Source organism: Podarcis melisellensis, assembly GCF_964234715.1.
Source record: "Podarcis melisellensis genome assembly, chromosome: 11".
Lineage (NCBI taxonomy): Eukaryota > Metazoa > Chordata > Lepidosauria > Squamata > Lacertidae > Podarcis > Podarcis melisellensis.
Genome location: NC_138543.1, coordinates 43365823 through 43385130, shown reverse-complemented (window position 1 = coordinate 43385130; position 19308 = coordinate 43365823). Strand labels below are relative to the sequence as shown.

The window sequence follows — 19308 nt, the reverse complement described above, 5'->3', positions numbered from 1 at the left end:
CATTTACTATCACTTTGGGAATCCCTGCAACTGAAACAGTGCTGTGAAGAACCATTGGCTCATGAGCCCTGTGCCATTTCTTGCAGGAAACTTGATCCCACGGGACCAATATAATTCTGTGTGATATTAATGGCCACCCTCTAGTTCTGGAGGGGGGGGGGAAACATTGCAAGAGAGGAAGGGAACTTCTGGAATTCATATAGAAATCTTTCCACTTTCCTATGAAACCTCTTAAAAGTTTGATCCCCCAAAAAAGTTAAATCGCAAGCAATTGATATCCTGGAAGTGGTTAACTAAAATAGTTACTGTATATGGCTAACAGAGCAATCCTATATCCTTGAGCTGTGTTCCTGATAGGGGGATACAATTGCTTCTAAACCCCTTTGTCCAGGTGGAACACACAATGCTTGAAAACACACACACACACAAGCTCAGTTGAAATAATATTGGAGGGACTCTTGTCAAGCAAGATGATAAACTGGCCAAAATTCTGCGATCGCTCAGGAGTTCATCTTGCCCCTGACAACAGAGTCACGTTATACCTGCAAAATAGATGGTGTTATAATACTAAGTCAATAGAGTCATCAGAGAACACTGGACATCTGCCCTCATGGAATTTTCAGAGCTGTAACATTGTAACGTACATTCGTTCTTAGTCACACCACTTTCCTCTGCAAAAATTCTGGCTCCCTTCACAGAGATATCAATACAAGAGTCCATGGTTTATTTTATTTTATCCCCCCCCCCCCGAGTGGACGTGTTGTTCCTAAGTGGATTCAAATTCAGAATCCTCAGAGTTCTCTTTGTAGACTTCCTACCCATAGTTCCATGAAGGCACCTGGTCGTGTGTTCTGTGTGTTTGTGGGAGACATTTGCACAGGGTTGCATGGAGTCCATTTCACTATCTACACTTGCTGGTTGTTATCTTCTGGGACTGGCACAATATGTGGCTGGAATTGTGATTAGTGGGTGGTTGAAAAAAATCCAGAGATTCCTTGGGTGTGTCTGTTGGCATCAGCGCCAGCTCCAGGTTTATGTGGGACCTTGGTGGCTTTCAGAGGCCTCACCAATTTGCTTGCCCTCTTCCTATGGGCCCAATCCATATAACCACAATCGACCTTTAAACCACCCAGAGACAGAATCTGATTGGCTTCATTTATAAATCCTAGCGGAAAATTCAGGCGTATCGTAGGAGAAATTTAAATGAGGAGGAACTCTCATCAATCTTATCTGACAGCTTAGTAAAACGCATTGCATGGTTCTTTAAAAAACCAAAAACCAATTGGGGTGATTCTCTCTCTCTCTCTCTCTCTCTCTCACGCACACGCACACGCACAAGAATTTGTGGATAACAAGCATTCTGAAAGCAGGACATCTGTGTGTATTTTTGATTAGCCAATCACCTTAATGATTGTCCATATCGTTTTCAACGGTGTTTAATGTTTAAATGTTGTACACCAACTAGATATTTTATGATTTTGTTGTATATTAATACTTAGAAATAAATAAAAATAAGCAATGAGTGTGAATGCTAGACAAGACAGAAGATTCAAATGAGAAATATAAAATTATCTTAAATATTTAGATGATCCATTATGTTACATTTTAGGTCCAATGAAAGTATGGGGAGCCGATGGTCCTCTAGATATTCTTCCAGCATTCCTGACCAATGGCTGTGCTGGCAGGGGCTGATGGAGGTCCAATAACATCTGGTGAGTCAAAGGTGCTTTTGGGGTGGAGTGTAGGGTTCCCTTCAGCAGAATGAGCAGGAGGGCCCACAGATGTAGCAGGATCGGCTCACAACATGGTGAAGGGTGCAAAGCATTTCACATTGCGTGCTGATGTCCCCCAAAACACTCCTACCCCAATAACTCACACATCACTCATAAATTTTGTTTAAGGTTTTTGGCATAATTTTGGCCACAACTTTATTAAACATACAAATTGTGAGTGGTTGCTTAGGCATTGGTTATGACTATCTGCACCCCCCCGCCTTGGGGGACAGCACTGACTCCTGGATTCCAGTGAAAGCCAGTGTGGAGGAACAAGATCAGGGATAACTGGGACTGCGGCACAGACCCTCAGCTTCTCCCCGCATGCTCCCAGGGGATTATGCGGCCCAAACCCGATTCCAGGGGTCTGGACAAAAGGATGGTAAGCCCCTGAATTCCTTTAACGGAATTCCCGTGCAGCAGCAGCATTGGAGGGGCCGGCACAGCCAATCCATACCCCTCCACCAACCAATTTAAACCAATGCCTAACCGCCAACCTTACAAGTTGTGATGATTTGCTACACTGTAGGAAAAAACCAAATGGCACACACTAATCAGCGAAATGGAAAAATTCCTACCAGGCCCCCGCACCAAGGCGGACGACCCCATGACAGGTCAAAGCACAAGCCCAAAAGGGAGGGAGGGCGGGTGATCCAGTGCCCACAGCGAAAGAGAAAGCAGCTTGCTGTGAACCTTGTTTAAATAACAACTGTTCCCACCCCCAAATTGGCAACATCAAATTTACCCCAGCAACACCAACCACCAATCCAAGCCAGGCCCCTTCAATCTATCCTGCCTGGCAACTACGGGGTGCTTTGCCTGGCCCCATCCGCAACACATGCTCTCCTTTAGTGAGACACGCTTTATCATTTAAAGAGGCCATTCTTTCAATTTCGTTGCACCACTTTTTAAATGTCTTTTTTCCCCCTTACAAGACTGGAGAGCAGAGTCTTTTGTTTAAAATTTAGTTAGAACACCTGATTTTTAAAATATGCTGTGTAACTAATAAATATTGTCGCTATTTAATCACACACCTTCTCTGAGCTGCCTTCATTTCATTTCAGTTTTGCCTACTAATCATAATCCCAGTTAGGACAATTTTACAGTGCTATTTTAGCATGCTAGCAGAAAGTTCTCAGAAGGTATGTAAAATATTTTCCCCTCAGTCTCTTATTTTGCCCTTATCTCTGCATTCTGAGTTCATTCTTTCGTTTGGAAGGGGGAATCTTTTAAAGAAAGATGTATTGGAATTCCCCGTGTTAAACTGAAGCATATCTGACTTTTATCCAACTGGTGCTTATTGTGCTGCACAGAGAACTGTAATTTACTACAGTGATTCATGCCTGACGGATTGGTTTTTGAGTCTTGTGTTGCATTCCATGCCTCACCTGCTCTTTTATAGCTACTTCAGAATTAAAGGTCTTCAGATCACAGCTCACTAGTAGAGCATCTGCTTGCATGTAGAAGCTTCCAGGTTCAATCACCGGGAATCTCCAGGCAGGACAGAAAGAATCCTGCCACTGCCAGTCCGTGCAGACCATACTAAGCTACATAGACTTAGTATAAGGCAGATTCCTGTGTTTACACAAGGTTTGGGACATCCTGAGTGAAGAGGACTAGCCAGGAAAATGACTAGATTACCTAGACCTCTAGGTCTGTATTATTTGATTATACAGTGGATGCTCGGATTGCGAACGTGATCTGTGCGGGATGCACATTCGCAACCTGCAGCGTTCACAACCTGCATCTGCGCACGTGCGACATAGCTGTCAAGCGTCCCTTATTTGGCGGGACAGTCCCTTATCCCAGTGCCATGTCCCGCTGCTGTCCCTTATTGATGAGGCTTCGTTGGGCTGCTGGCTGGGCTTTCTGCCTTTGGCTCAGAGGGGCTCAGAAGTTGAACATACCTGTGCCCGGAAAATCCCTTATTTTGGAGGCTGCTGGTCCCTTATTTTCAAATCTGTAAGTTGACAGCTATGACATGCGGGTTGCAATTTTGCGCTTCTGCGCATGTGCGACCGCTGAAACCCGGAAGTAACCTGTTCCTGTACTTTCAGGTTTTGGCAGTCCGCAACCCGAAAAGTCGCAACCTGAAGCGGCTGTAACCCAAGGTATGACTGTATTTCCAGCTTTCTTTTTTTATCCTGGCCCAATTAAAAGATCAACTATGCAACTCTCATTAAAATTTGAGCCGTGCTTTTGCTTTTTGTGTGATTGTGGGAACACACTTCTGTTTGTGTGTGCATTTGTGCTCTCAGTTGACCACCTGGCATTATGTCTATTTCTCATCCAAGTCCTGTACGCCAGAAGGAAGCAGGAGGAAAGAACCAAGGGTAGTTTCTTTTTTAAAAGGTTCCAGAAAACTGTGTGGTTGTGAGCCAGCCCAGAAGGTGCAGCTCAGGGAAGCTCTTGAGGCCTGGAAAGGAGGGTGTCACACAGTATTTAACAGAGCTTCCCAACTGAGCTAGAACTGAGACACAGCCCTGTGAGACACTCTATGAACGCCAGCTCAGTCCATGCAAATGGCAAATAGGATGGACACTGATAACATCACCAAAAGAGAGGACAAATGAGGACAGAGATTTTTTTTAAAAAAAACCCCAACATGTACGTATGCTGGATTACATGTATAAATGCAAATTTAGAAATGATGGTTGTAAGTTACATAGAAATATATCTCACTGCAGCGGGGAAGGCTGTGATCTGGTGATACTTGTGGCTGCTCAGCCTGCTAGTTGTTGATAGGCAACTTCAAGGGCCCAGGTAGCTCAGCTGGTGGAGCATGAGGCTCTTAATCACAGGGTCGTGGGTTTGAGCCCCACGGTGGGCAAAAGATTCCTGCATTGCAGGAGGCTGGACTAGATGACCCTTGTGGTCCCTTCCAACTCTACAATTCTATGATTCTATATTTACCCTTCTTATGAGTCTTTATCGAGAAGATTCCTTCAAACAGAGCTCTCCAAGCAGAGGGCTGTAAAGTAGGGCACATGACTATCTGACTGGTACACCACCTACCTGGCTTATAGATAACATGGACTAGGATGGGGGAAGAAAGATTCAGAGTATAGGGATGGAATACATTTTGGCTTGCATTTCATCTCAGTTGGGTGGGATAGAACTTGATGACATTGGTCTTACAAATTGCAGGGACTGCACAGTGGCCGGCCTCAAAAGGTTCAGTGGCTCCTGTTAGATGTTCTGTGAACTATCTTAGGAATGCAGTCTCTTGATGCCCTTTCTCTCTCTCCCTCTCTGCATTTTCACCGCTCTGTTTTTTGTGTTCACATGATTTACTTAGCTGTTTCATACAAGATTCTCCTTTGCTGAACACCTGACACTAAAAGCAACACCTGACATTAAAACTGAAAGACACAAAAATTTAGCTAAGCCCCAATTAAAAATTATGCACTAGCTTCATTCAATGGCAGATTTATTTATTTTTTAAGTTACTTGGTCTTTATGAACAACTCCTCCCATGAAAACTGCTTTTAAAAACCAAGAAGGTTGATCACTTTCCTAATGGGAAGAGAACCATCTGAAGGCAGCAAGGCAATGCTAAAAAGCATCAGTTTATTTCCTCAGGCCAAACTGCATAATGACAATTAGAGGTTTAATTAAAAGGGGGGGAGTCATGATTCGTGCTGCCCCTAAAACAGATGGCGTCACATATCTCCAAAGCAAATTGAGTCGTAATGCCTTTGGAATGTAGAATTAGTGTTCAGCTAAGCTTGTCTCAAGGCTTTCAGTAAGAGGGTAGGACTTCTAGAGAGGCATCTACAAATCATGAAGAGAAATCTGAGGTGCAGAAACTAATTCAAGTTATCTCCCCATCTTCCTCTATATTGAGTATGGCAAGGGCAATACTGAAACTTCCAAGTAAGAAGGCAGGCCAATGGGGGCTAGCAGAGAACCGACTGGGGTTGGTAGGGCCTTTATGGACCAGCCTCCACTGCTAAGCCAACAGACATCACCCTTACAAAACCTGTAATTCCATTTATTTCTTTATTATAACATTTATATGCTGCCCTTTGTTAAAAGACCACAGCTATGGCACAAGCACAAATGAAGAACGAAAAGGGTGCATGGAGCTATTAATTTTAAAGCTTTGTATAAGGAGAAACATTGATTGTCCATCAGCCCTGGTCCTAGTGGTCATATCAGCCAAAGACACTCTATGAACGCCAGCTCAGTCCATGCAACTGGCAATTACTCCATAATGATATTTAAGGAACACCTGAGCTCTCAAATCTGTTTGTCACAGATCATTGCAAAGCTTACCAATAAATAATGGCACAGACAATTCTTTTTTGTTTTCCCCTCCTTCTTGGGTGTTACAGAGCTGCTGTGGTGTGGTGGCTGGCCTAGGACTGGAAAGATCCAGGTTCCAATCCCCCTCAGATATTAAACCTATCTAACAGGGTTGCTGTAAGATCAAAGTAGGGTAAAGACTACGTAGACTGCTCTGATCTCATTAGAATAAAGGCAGGATATAAATGAAACATAGGGTGCAGTTGTATTTTATTCCATATTCCTGCATTGCAGGGGGTTGAATTAGATGACCCTTGGGTTCCCTTCCAACTCTATGCTCCTATATGGATTGGCCAGACTGCTATACATTTTTCTGCGGGAAGGTATGTATTTATTGTCCTGCCTCCTCCAAGTGAACCCAGGCCTTTTCTGTCATCTGGTGCAGAATTCAAATTATAGGCTGTAATGAATTATATCCTTCCAGCTGAGGAAAGCTGACTTCAGCTTTAATTTCTCAGCAGGGAGTGGGTGTTTCATCATGTACCAGGCATATTATGTTGCTGTCTAAACGGGCAAGCTGTTTATCTAGGCCATATGGTAGTTTTCAGCAGGCAAAGGAAGAATAGGACTCAGCCAGGTCTATCTATCAAACACTCTTGCATCCCATTGGCTGTGGGGTTCATTGGTCAAGCTATAAGTTCTTTGTGGTTGGAGGAGGGAATCTAAGAAATTATTAAATTCTACTGATGTTGAAATCATTTATTGATAATTCTTACGACCCTCCATTTCATTATGGATTAAAGACTCCTCAAGAACTCCAAGCAAACGGATTTCCGCTCACACTAAGTAAATGGCTGGAGGATTCAGTCAATCACTTTTCTAATATGCACATCCTTCTCCCTTACAGAGAAATGCAGCTTCGGACTCCAGCATCTGTCACCAGTTCTCAGCTCTGTTTGCTCATAAATCTTAAGATTTGTACCCATCAACGTTAGAAAGGGAGAGCAAGAGCCCATATGGAGCAGACCAGTGCTCCATCTAGTCCAGAATTCTGTTTCCCACAATAATATACCATATTTTCTGGCGTATAAGACAACTGGGCGTATAGGAAAACCCCCAACTTTTCCAGTTAAAATACAGAGTTTGGGGTATACTCGCCGTATAAGACTACCCCTCTTCCAACGCACGCACACACACACACAAAAAAAACCAGTCTCCAGTTCGGCTTGGAAAACTGCTCCACTTCCCAGTGGCTGGGGGTGCGCTTAATGCTGTTGTTGGTTCCCTGCCATTGGTGTGAGCCTTTCCTTTTCTTTTACTGCGGGGGCTGCTTGGGCTGAGGCAGCGGCCACGTGTCTAGTTGCTGGGGCAACACGAGGCTGCCATTTTGGACCACATGGTCTACTACCGGGAGCAGTTAGGGTCATTCTGTTGCTGGTGATTGGGGGGGGGGCTTCTGGGGCCAATTTTCAAGCGTATTTCTGCTTCATCTAGAGAGCTTGGTGCCTTCTGATTTAATTTGCTGTTGTTTTGTCCTTTGGTGGGGAGTTGCTGCAGGAGCTGCTGCTGTAGCTGGCGTATAAGACAACCCCCGACTTTTGAGAAGATTTTCCTGGGTTAAAAAGTAGTCTTATATGCCAGAAAATACAGTATATATATAAAAAGAACAGTCCTGCTGAATCAGGCCAAAAGCCCATCTAGCCCAGCTTCCTGTTCTCACAGTAGCCAAGCAGATGCCCATGAGAACCCAGCAAGCAGGACTTAAGCGCAACAGCTTTATATTGTTTGTATTGCCCATGGTAGCACATAAGGTGTCCTTGTTTTATCCTCATGGAGGTGAGCCACCAGGGCCAACCCTACCATTAGGCAGAGTGAGCTGGCCACCTCAGGCAGCAGATTTGTGGAGTCATGAAAGGGCAGCAAAGACATCCAATGTGTTTCATATGACCGAGCAGTGGTTTAAAATGACCAACATTTCAAACAAAATGAAACACACAGCCAAAATATAATGTGCTTAAAGTTAACATGGTGGGTCACAGCTTTCGTCATATCCATTTTTGCAGTATGGCAAAGTGTAAAAATACATAACTGTGCAAAGGAAGCACAGAATGGCAGATTGCATTACAAAGAACAAGGCAATGCTGAATTTGTTTTCACTAATCTTATGCGTTATGATGTGGTGACATCAGAGTACACAGAGCCTAATTAAAAGGGATTTTCTCGTACATAATGCAATGTAACACTGCTTCCCAGTTCATAATTGTACAGTACTGATCTAGAAAACACAGATAGCTGCTCCTCTAAACCAGGGAAGAACTCCATAAGCAGATAGGTCAAAGTCTTCAGCAACCTAAACAGACTGAAAGGCAATATCCTGTTCTGATATGGCTACATTACTGTCAGAAATCATGCATACACAATAAAAACATTAAAGATAATACAAAAAGAGGAGTGCTGGTGCCCTGATATACTGCAAGCAACAGCAAAATGCTTAAACTTGGCTCTTTTGCCTAGTCAGCAACCCACACCCAGGCAATACAGTTATGGAAGCAAAACTGTAATAATTCACAAACCCTTCCTTTGAAGGGAGAGGGAATTATTTTGCCTGTAGGTTGGCTTAAACAGTTTGGAGCTTGCAGTGTCCAGTCTTATTTTAGAAATACATTAAAAATCCAAAATTCAACTATTATCCATTTGCTATTCAAGTTTTGTCCCCGTCCTCCTCCCTGCTGAATCCCACAAGGGCACTGAATCCCACTGAGATGGAGGAGAAGGAGAAGCAAGAAGATGGCAGTCAGTGCCATCCCATTGACTGGTTTTAAGGAGGAAGGTAGACAGGTGGTGGCAGGTTGAGGCTGGTGGGACAGTGTCCATTCATGCAGATGCACCAACTTCCATTGCCTTTATGTATGGAAAATGTTCCAAAATTACAGTATACAATTCCAGCAATCTACACAATAGTTGGATTTTACACTAGTTTAGCTTTGTCAATGTCAATTCATCCCCTCTTCTCCCCAAATCCCTAAATCTTGCAAAATAGGCTTGCTACTTTTCCCCCCCAGACCTGCATAGGACTGATCACTGCTTGTATAGGATTGCACTGTTGGTAAAGCTGAAATCTGATGTGATGGGTGCACACAGCTTGTGTGAGCATTCTTGCCCCAATGTGCATGTACAAAAATGTACTTGAAACTACAGCATTTTGGCTCTTTTTTAAAACACCACCACCACCAAACCAACTCACTGCTCTGGTGTTAATTTAAGTACACCCCCTCAGATGTAACTGTCATTAGAAATTGAACAAGCAGCAGGAGCTAAACTTTATTAAGTACAGATGTAGGTTCAATGACCCAAAGTATCCATTTGCCCACCCATAGGAAGTAGAAGGTTAGGAAGTGACCAGGAACAGGTTCTTCTTGCGTTATCCAGAGCAGTGTGTGTGCACTGGGGTGAGGGGATGCAGCAGAAACTGAAAGCTCATACTGAATGAACTCTAAAACAGCACACCATTTAAATTAGCTGGAAAGAAAGGGAAGCAATTTACATGCATCGTTGTTTAAAATTAATCACAAAGCCTTCTCAGTGAGCCATCCATGCATCAAGATGGGAAATATTTAATGGAAAGTCATTATGATGTCTATTAAGATGGAAGGTATCACTGGTGCAAAGGATCCTTCAAACGTTGCGTTTCTGATCTTTTACTTCTTAACTCCATTGTTTATCCAAACGTAATTCTTATCTACTTAATGTGTCTACCTCAACTGCACTGTAAAAACAAAACAAACAAAACAAAACAAAAACAAAAACAAAACGTTCCTCAAACTTTTGTGTAAGGATCCTTTAAAATATCACAGAGGATAAAATCCTAAAGACAATTAACAATAGTTGGGTCACAAATCAGGTAATCACATAATGAATAGTGGTCTGTGTTCAGGGAGACTTCTGAGATTACAGGTGTTGCACAGTTTCGTTTTTCTTGTTGTGTAAATAAGAATGTTTTTGGCTTGGAATACTTGGCTTAAATATGAGGTGAGAATTGAGGCTCTAAAAGATCTGCTCTGGCTCAGATTTTAATAGAAATTGAGAACTCCTGCTCCTCTGCTATCAGAGATGGATTTAGGGGAGGGTGCAGAGCGTGGGAGATGCTGCGAGTGTTATTTAGAATGGAGTACAAGAGGTGAGGGCACACTGAATTTTGGCATTGCACAGGGCACTGATGAAATTTTAGACCCCAAAGTCAGCCACCGCTGCTATCAACACACACACCTCCAAACTCCATCTCCCACCCATCTGTCTTTCTTCCTACTTAGATGGTGATTCTGTCTCCTACTCTCTGCCTCTAACACTGGGACGGGGAACTTTTTCAGCCTGAGATGGTTGCATTTCTTCGCAGGCAACTTTCTGGGGGCTGCATGCAAGTGGAAAGTGAGGCCAGAGGCCAAGGAAGGCAGAGCAATGAGTATGACTCTTAGCTTTGTATAGCAGGCTGCATTCCAGCCATGCAAAGGCCAGAGGTTTCTACATACCTTCATCTCTCAAACCAAGAAAGGTATTATCACAGTTCATGGGGGAGGGGGATCCTTGAAGGTACAGGTCAGGCCTGGAGTGCCATGTGGGAATGTACCAAGGGCTGGTGAGAGGAATGGAAGACCACATTCGACCTCTGAGCAGAGGTTAGACACCCCTGCTCTAGTGTACTGCATGCAGTGAAGACTGTGAGAAGTTCCAGGTACAATGGAAAATATCATTTTGACAGCACTGTTCACATCTGTTTGGAGAGAGGAAGGCATTTTACAGGGGAAGAAAGATTCCCAGTGACCTCAATGGCATCAAGGGCTTAATGTGTTATGATTCGGTTTTCTATTTTCCTGCACCCACCAGGCTTGTTTCTTAAAAAAATAATAATTAAAAATTAAAAATCCAAAGTGAAGGATTTGACGCAGTTCTGAATCATGGGATTCAAGAAAGACATTAATGCCATGCCTAACTGCCAGCCAAGTCTGAAATTTCACCCAGTAGTTTTGCCAACAGATTGCTTCCTGCAACAGGATGTAACTTAGTAAACATTGTGATAGATTAGCACCCATTTTAAGCTAACCAGAAATTAGCTGTTGTTGTCGGGAAACTCAATACATACCACCCTGTCTAGTGTAACCAGCTGCAATTAGGTAGTCTTTGTACAGACATACATTGAACTTTGAAAAGATTGGATGATCATCAATTAGCAAGTCTGGATAGGAGAAGGGTTACCGTCAACTAGCAAGTCACATATAGGAAAGGCTTAACCAACTGCATGATCCCTTAAGAATAATGATGAAAGTGTGCAGCACAAGAGGTTTGTTCCTTTTATAGCATGGTCCAAGATTAGAGAAGAGGAGATGTCTATTGGGACTTGAGTCATTGTGGCTGGGGGCAGGCTACATTCATGGATTAAAAGACATAGCTCACTCTTCCTTTATCATTTAGCTATGTATTTCTGTATGGATAAGCAAACACTGTGGACTTTTACAATACACTGGGCCTTGATCCTGCAATGGAATCTTGTACACAGAAACCAGACAACTTAGCTAAATTGGAAAGGTGCATGCAGATAGCATGCAGATGTATTCAGATTAAAAAACCTGCAATCCTAAACATCCAACAAGTGTTTTATGTAAGATGGAAATACTGGTGGTAAAAAGGAAGGCCCAACTCGGTGGGGATGCTCAAAATATTGTACTTCTCCTGAAGGAACAGGTGTGTTCTCTGGTAAGGCTCTTTGGCCCAGTTTTGCCCTCAAGTAGATAAGGATGATCTTGTCATTTTGAGATTAGTTTATCCAACACACATTACATGGTGCTGCTCTTGAACGTGCCTAGAGGTTTTACTTGGTACTGAATGCAACAGCCCCATATTCTGACTTCATGGCACCAGTACTTTAACAATTGCACTGGCTTTCCACCTGCTTACAAGCCCAGTCCCAGGTGCTAGTTATCATGCCGATAATGGAGAAGGGCTGTAGCGCAGTGGCAGAAAACCTGCTCTGTATGTGGAAGCTCCCTGGTGCAATCCCCAGCATCTCCAACTACAACTGGAAATGTCCTCTGCCAGAAACTCTGGAGAGCTGCTGCCAGTCCGTGTGGGCAATATTAAGCTAGATCAAAAAATGACCCTTTTGCTCATTTTGGTTTTTTTTTTTTTTTTAGTTTTCCCACCCTTTCTTTCCCTTTTCTCTCCCCTTCTCTCTTTCTTTCTTTTTTTGGTGTGTGTGTATGAGAGAGAATGGGTTTCTCTTTTTCTTGCCTTTTCCTCTTTCTGACTTTGTTCTTTTTCCAAATAAGTATCTGGTTATCTTAGTCTATTATATTAAAAAAAAGATATTTTGTAATGGGTTTGTATTTTTGTATAGCTACAAATAAGTATCAATGAAGAAGTTATAAAACAAAAACAAAAACAAACAAGCCTGCTCCTTGGGAGAAAGGCGATGGCAAACCTAGACAGCATCTTAAAAAGCAGAGACATCACCTTGCCAACAAAGGTCCGTATAGTAAAAGCTATGGTTTTCCCAGTAGTGATGTATGGAAGTGAGAGCTGGACCATAAAGAAGGCTGATGGCCAAAGAATTGATGCTTTTGAATTATGGTGCTGGAGGAGACTCTTGAGAGTCAATCCCATGGACTGCAAGGAGAAGGGGACAACAGAGGACGAGATGGTTGGACAGTGTTCTTGAAGCTACAAACACGAGTCTGACCAAACTGCAGGAGGCAGTGGAAGACAGGAGTGCCTGGCGTGCTCTGGTCCATGGGGTCACGAAGAGTCGGACACGACTAAACGACTAAACAACAACAACAACAAGCAAATAATCTGGCTTGGAATGAGGAAGTTTCCTATGTCCCTTCCTATGTTCAAAGCCCCAAACAGTTTGGGTCCAGGATATGGGAAAGACTGACCTACACTGCATGCAGACTGTAGTCACATATGCAGACTATATAACATATAAAACCTGCTTTCTTGGGTTTTCTGTTAGATGCATCTTTCTTCATCTGCTTCCCCCTATATGGGGAGAAGCTAGAGAGGGAGGGAGGAAGTGGGGTGACTTTTAACAGAAAAATAGATATGGGGAAAGGATTAGCAACAACCCTCCCCAAGGCTGCTTTGGGTTTTTTTTTAAATAAAAAAATAGTCAGGTGAAGGAAAAACGAGACTGCATGTCACATCTAGTGTGGGCTGAAGAAGCAGTGAGGGGATTCAGCAGCAAATGACACACAGCGGGGAACAAAATGAAACAATTGCAGTATTTATCCGAAAGCACTCTATACTTGTGGGTGGGGGGAAAACCAGGGCCTACTGCTGACCTGCTGGCAAGATTGCTGTTCTGCTGAATTCCAAATCAACATTGCTATAGTTACGTGTCTTTCAGTTATTAAATGCAGAGGGATAGGCTCGTATTCATGTGTTGGGCATTTCAACTAGCAGGAAGTAAATGGAAAATGGCTCTTTATCGCAAAAACAAAACACAACCCATTAAAAAAAGACAAAGCAAACAAATATATTGCAGTCCATGCACTAGAATGTACTTCCATCAGATACAAAGCTGTCAAAGGAAGACACACACACCCCGCCTGCCCCCCTGGCCCAAATATACATATATATTTCACTACTTTAGGTATAACTAACTGAAGTATATGTAACTGAAATAATGACATATCCTCCCTTTGTTTATTCCGGCCTCTATGGCCCTCTCCTTTCCCTCAGGTTTCCTTTGTGTCTATTTTTAGATTGTAATCCCCTCAGGGTAGCGACCTGTCAAAGCTATTCTTTGCAAAGTGCCATCTTCATAGATGGCGCTGTACGAATAAACACATACACAAATTGAGAGAGAGAGAGAGAAGGAGGCACAGTGAAATTTGTAAATGGGCTAAAAAAACAAGGCAGAGTCCAAATGCATACAAGGTAACAACAGACTGATCCATTCCTAAACAGTCACTATGGTGACTAAGATAAGCTGGGCTTATTGTACTATCTGCAACTATGCTAATTTGACATCTCTAGTGGTGAAGACACTCAGAATCCCAAGCGGGAGAAGCTGGTCTATTAGAGCAAATGGGGCGCTGTCCCACTAAACTCAGCTGGCCTCACCTATCTGCGTTCTTCCTTACAACCAGCTCAGAGGGTGGCTGTCAGGGACTGGCTGCATGAGGAATGGTAGTGGGCATTGCCAGCCCAAGAGCCCCCCAGGGATGACACAGAAGAAGACAACCTAGACCCAGGACAGTGATGGTAGGACACAGGGGACCAGTTCACAGAAGGGACAAGCTGGGAGATGCTAGATGCAGGAGGGCTAAGTGATTAGGGAGGGAGGGGGCGTCAGAAGAAGGAGGCCCTTTCAGGGCAGGGTTCGAGGCAGAGAGTCTCAGTGTGAGTGCCGACTCAGACAGGGAGGGGTCAGAGGTTGCCCCTGCTGCTCAGGAGCTGGACAGTCCCAGTCCTGCTGGCTCTCCTCCGCCTCTGACACCCTCCGCTCAAGGAGAGTCCAGGACATTGCTGAGCAACGGGCCAAGCAGGACAGGCACAGAGAAGAACTCCACCCCCTCGCCGCAGTCTACGGCTGCTTGGGAGGGATCAGGAGTGAGAGGCTAGAGGGGGAAGGCAGAGTCAGTGGTCAGTTCCAGCAACGTCTTCAAGCTAGGTGAGATGAGCCGCAGGGACTCTGCTGTGTTGTTTACTTTCTGTGAATAAAAGCTAATTGCATTCCATGTCTCAAGTTCTTTCCTGCTCTATGAATGATTTGTATTCGCCTGACAGCTCCTTGACTGCCTATCAGTTTCTTCCTCCCACAGCCTCAGTGTTGCACTTGTAGAATTCAGCAGGGAAGACGAAGGGGTCAAAACTAGAATGGGCACCATGTAGGAGATTATGCTCTAAGGAAGGCTAATATTGTGTGAGTTAAAAATGAAAAATACAGTGGTACCTCTAGTTATGAACTTAATTTGTTCTGTTCTTAACTAGAGGCGTGCTTTTGCTAATGGGGCCTCTTGCTGCTGCTGCGTCGCCGGCACACGATTTCCGTTCTCATCCTGGGGCAAAGTTCTCAACCAGAGGTACTACTTCGGATTAGCGGAGTTTGTAACCTCAAGAATCTGTAACCTGAGGCATTTGTAACTCGAGGTATCACTGTACACTTATCAGATTCATTATCAAAATTGGGCGGTTTGGTGCATGCGTGAGCTAGATAAGTTATATTGCTCCATTCTCTTAGTTAGAAGCTATTGAAACTCATAAACACAAATGGATAGGAGACTTGACAGGAAATGGCAAGCCTATCTCTGAGGTTTAATAAAAATGAAAGCATTCAAAGATTAAAGCTATTTCCATGCAAAATAATATTATGCTAATTGAATCTTTGCACACCTAGTCTCTCATAAGGCACGGAAAACATTTATTTGCCATTAATCCTAAGTATAATCAAACTGAAAGAGAAGTTGCTGCAAGATTGCTCTCTCTCCCCGCCTCAAGAAGTTATTACCATGTTGACGTAGGAGACCGCCAAAAGTACTATCTAAAGAACAGCAATACCTGTAAGACATCTTTCCCTACTGCTCTGGGGAGTACTGCTTCCAGATCCACTGTCCTTGCTGCCACGCACCAGCATATGCAACATTAAGTATGGTCACTGCATACAAACAATCATGAAGAAGCCAATTGGTTGTACTGAACATCACATGGGCAGTATTATACTTGTGGAATGGAGCTTCCCTTTCTTCTCTTCCCTCTTAAGCCCCTTCAGCTCCCAAATCTGCTCCAGAGAGTCCCCCCAACATTATAGAGCAGATCAGAGGACATGGAGAGCTTCCTGGGGAATGAGAAGAAGTGCCATTGTGCATGTTCCAGTGGTACATAAAATACAGTTGGAAATAACCCAATGCAGGTCCTGCCATGTTTCTTTTTGTGCCAAATAGACATCCATGTGCTGGGCGACTGCATATAAACAGCATCATAGTGAGTTCACGCATGCATTTGTCAATGATGGCAGCATCAAGCAATGACTTTTGAAGACCATAACCAGTCATTTCGTATCAACCACTGTCCCCCCAAAACACAATGTTTTTATACAGCATTAACTTAAACATTTTTCTGTGAACCATTAACCAATGAGCAATCAAAATGCTGTGGAAGTGTGAGTGAACTAGCAAATCAGGACACAGGCCATCCTTCTTGGCAATTTAGCAATGAGTGCAGTAGAAAGCTTTCAGATGAGTTACTGTATCCTGTTGCCACAATCTTCAAGGAAGGAAGAGAAAATATACCCAACAGATGTGCTATGTTGTCTTCATAACCTTCCTGAATCCAAAGGGTTTAATCTGCATTCACTCCCTCTATATATAAACCTCAAGGCATACATTTCCTTTGTACTCACCTCCAAAGTAAGAGCCATCTGTCAACTTCATCTCTTTACTGGATTTAGTGATAACACCGGCAACCCCATGTTGAATGAAATACATCTTTTTCCCCACAGCCCCTTCTCGGATAATGTAATCTCCAGGCTGGAACACCTCAAACCGCAGCTTGCTCAGCATAGCCGTCACAAAATTTGGGTCAGCATTTGCAAAGAGAGGCATTGTGGCGACAAGCTTCCGGCAGTTAAAGTTGACAATCTCCTAAAAATGGGAGGAAAAATAATTGGGGTCATCACAAAGGCATGTTCAGATGGAAGGAAATTAAATGGAAAAGTGAGAAAGACACAGAATAATGTGGCAAGATCAAGAGGCAATCTAGTTCAGACATCTAGCACCACAAAACTATATACACACAGCTACTTGACTGGCAAGGAAGAAGTTGAAGTTAAAAACACAATGATTCATTAGGAGTGTCTTCTGTGTACACCCAACAGAAACGAGTGGCAGCTGTGTTAGGAACAAATATGTGCTTTTGTGCATGCTTTGTTGATTCAGATTTGCCCAGAAGTACTTCCTGGACTGTGTATGTGCAGGAGCACTTATTTCAATGCAGCAACTTTACCAATGAAAATCTTTTCAAAAAAATAATTGCCGATCCAAACAAGCAAGTTGTCCAGAAAAAAGGCAGGGGGACCAACAGGATTTTGTCACCTCTGCAAACTCTCTCTCTCTTTTAAAAAACTGCATCAAACAAGCAGCAAATATTACCTTAGCAATTACCACTGTGTGGATAGAAGATAGAAGTAGTCTGGGGAGTGATTAAATTATGATGATGGCTGCATCCCACAAGCTGGTTAAGTGGGAGCAGTGGGACTTCAGTCAATTTAGTCCTTTTGCCTACAGAACAGAGCTAAAAAGGCATAGTGGTATGAAAGGGAAAAGCAGAACAGGAATCAAGTCATTCTAAGCCCAAAATGCATGGAGTTGAGGACATGGAGTTGCCAACACGGGACGAGGCACGCCACTCATCCTGAGGACATCTAATATGGAAAATGAAGACAAAACAAATTGTTCCAAATAATGCTTCTTTCACAACCCTGCCGCTTGGATAAGGAAGGTCAAGGATAATGTGTTCGTCATGATTCTGCAAACCACAGGATGTGGCACTGGATGCCAGTCTCCCGAGACTCCCAGATTTCATTTTTAAAATAAAAGGACATGCTATAAAGGGTACACAGAATTTCTGGTGACAGCACAGAAACCAGAGGAACTGCTGAATGTGTGGATTTCTAATAGTTTCAGGTTGGGAATCTTCATTCCTTCATTCCATTTTGGGGCACTTCCAGACTGCCAGTTTTTTTGTGGGAGTGATTCAAGCACATACCCAGAAATCAAAGTTTGGGGAATTGAAGTGGATTAATGCAGTCTGCTGCTCCAGGACAACAAATCCACATTAAAATAAAAAAGGAAAAAGGAAACAGACTTTTTTTTGCAGGTAGGAAAGTGATAGAGAAATACACCCAAAAATATGGAGTCCATGAATTATTAAAAATCCCCATGCAAACTATTGCATACTGCTAACAAAACAGATTGAATTGATGGCTACTAGCCACGATGACTATGTCCTGCCTCCACAGTGAGAGGCAACAATGCTACTGAATGCCATTTGCTGGAAACCACAGGAGGGGAGAGTGTTCTTGTGCTCAAATCCTACTTGCAGGTTTCCCATAGCATCTAGCTGGCCACTGTGAGAACAGAACGCTGGGCTAGAGGGGCCTTTGACCTGATCCAACAGTTTCTTATGTTCTTCTGTCCTCAGAACTCTCCCAAGACCACGGCCCTCACCAGCCCTGCTCCTGTACTTCAGGAGATTTTGCCTGTGTCCTTCAGCCTTATGAATGTCTCTTGTTTGCTTTGGTGGTGGGTGGAGAGGTGTGTATATGTGGATGGTAGAAGCCTCTGCCTTCTGTATGAATGGAATGTAGCCTACCGTGCAAAGGTAAGAGTCATAGAATCATAGAATTGTAGAGTTGGAAGGGACCCTGGCGAGCATCTAATCCAAGCCCCTGCAATGCGGGACTATGCAACTGTCCCATAGAGAGGTCAAACCTGCAACATTGGCATTTTCAGCACCACACTCTAACCCAGGTTCTCTCAAACTCGGCCCTCCAGATGTTTTGAGACTACAATTCCCATCATCCCTGACCACTGGTCTTGCTAGCTAGGGATCATGGGAGTTGTAGGCCAAAAACATCTGGAGGGCTGAGTTTGAGGAAGCCTGCAGTCTAACCAATTCAGATCCATGGATCTGCCCACGTTGGCCTTTGTTTCCCCACCACCACCACTGGTGTGTGGCCCTGGAAGTTTGCCTAAAAGGCAATGTGGCCTGGCTCCATCTCCTTAAGTAACTCATGTGGCCAGGGAATCTTAAAAAGAACATTCAAATGACTCAAAGCCAAGGCTGGCTAATTTACGGGCCTATTACAGCCTGACATGTCTTTTGCGGTGAAGAGCATTTCAATTACGTTTATCTCACCTAACTTATAAATTAATTATGAACCAAAGATCATTTCTGTAAGAAATAAGACTCCTCTGCCTTCGCCAAGAAGTGGTTTGAATTATTCTGAAACACGCCTGCATGTTAATCACCACTTCTGCGATTCCACCAAAGTTGATTTTTATAGTGCCTGAGCAGTCTTCGAGAGCTGGACATGAGGTCTAATCTTTTCAAGCCAGTGACTCAGATGCTGCATATTGGCCAGAATGACAAAGTGCCACCACCTGGCTGTGGAAGGGGGACATCAGGTCTCCTGGTGTCAGCCAAGGTGGAATGATGGCAAACCTTGCGAACTTACTGCTCAAGGGGGCAATGCAAAAAATGTTGTAAGTGTCAAGGCACAGTGCACTTAACA

General features: G+C 43.6%; 1 protein-coding gene across 1 annotated transcript in view; it reads right to left on the bottom strand.

Annotated features, from left to right (window-relative positions):
- Positions 1 to 19308, bottom strand: part of HCN1 (hyperpolarization activated cyclic nucleotide gated potassium channel 1) — a 178253-nt gene that overhangs the window by 11529 nt on the left and 147416 nt on the right. Inside the window, exon 6 of the mRNA XM_081929652.1 lies at positions 16417 to 16657. Coding sequence (XP_081785778.1) covers positions 16417 to 16657 — 241 coding nt within the window. The remainder of the gene's footprint in view (positions 1 to 16416; positions 16658 to 19308) is intronic.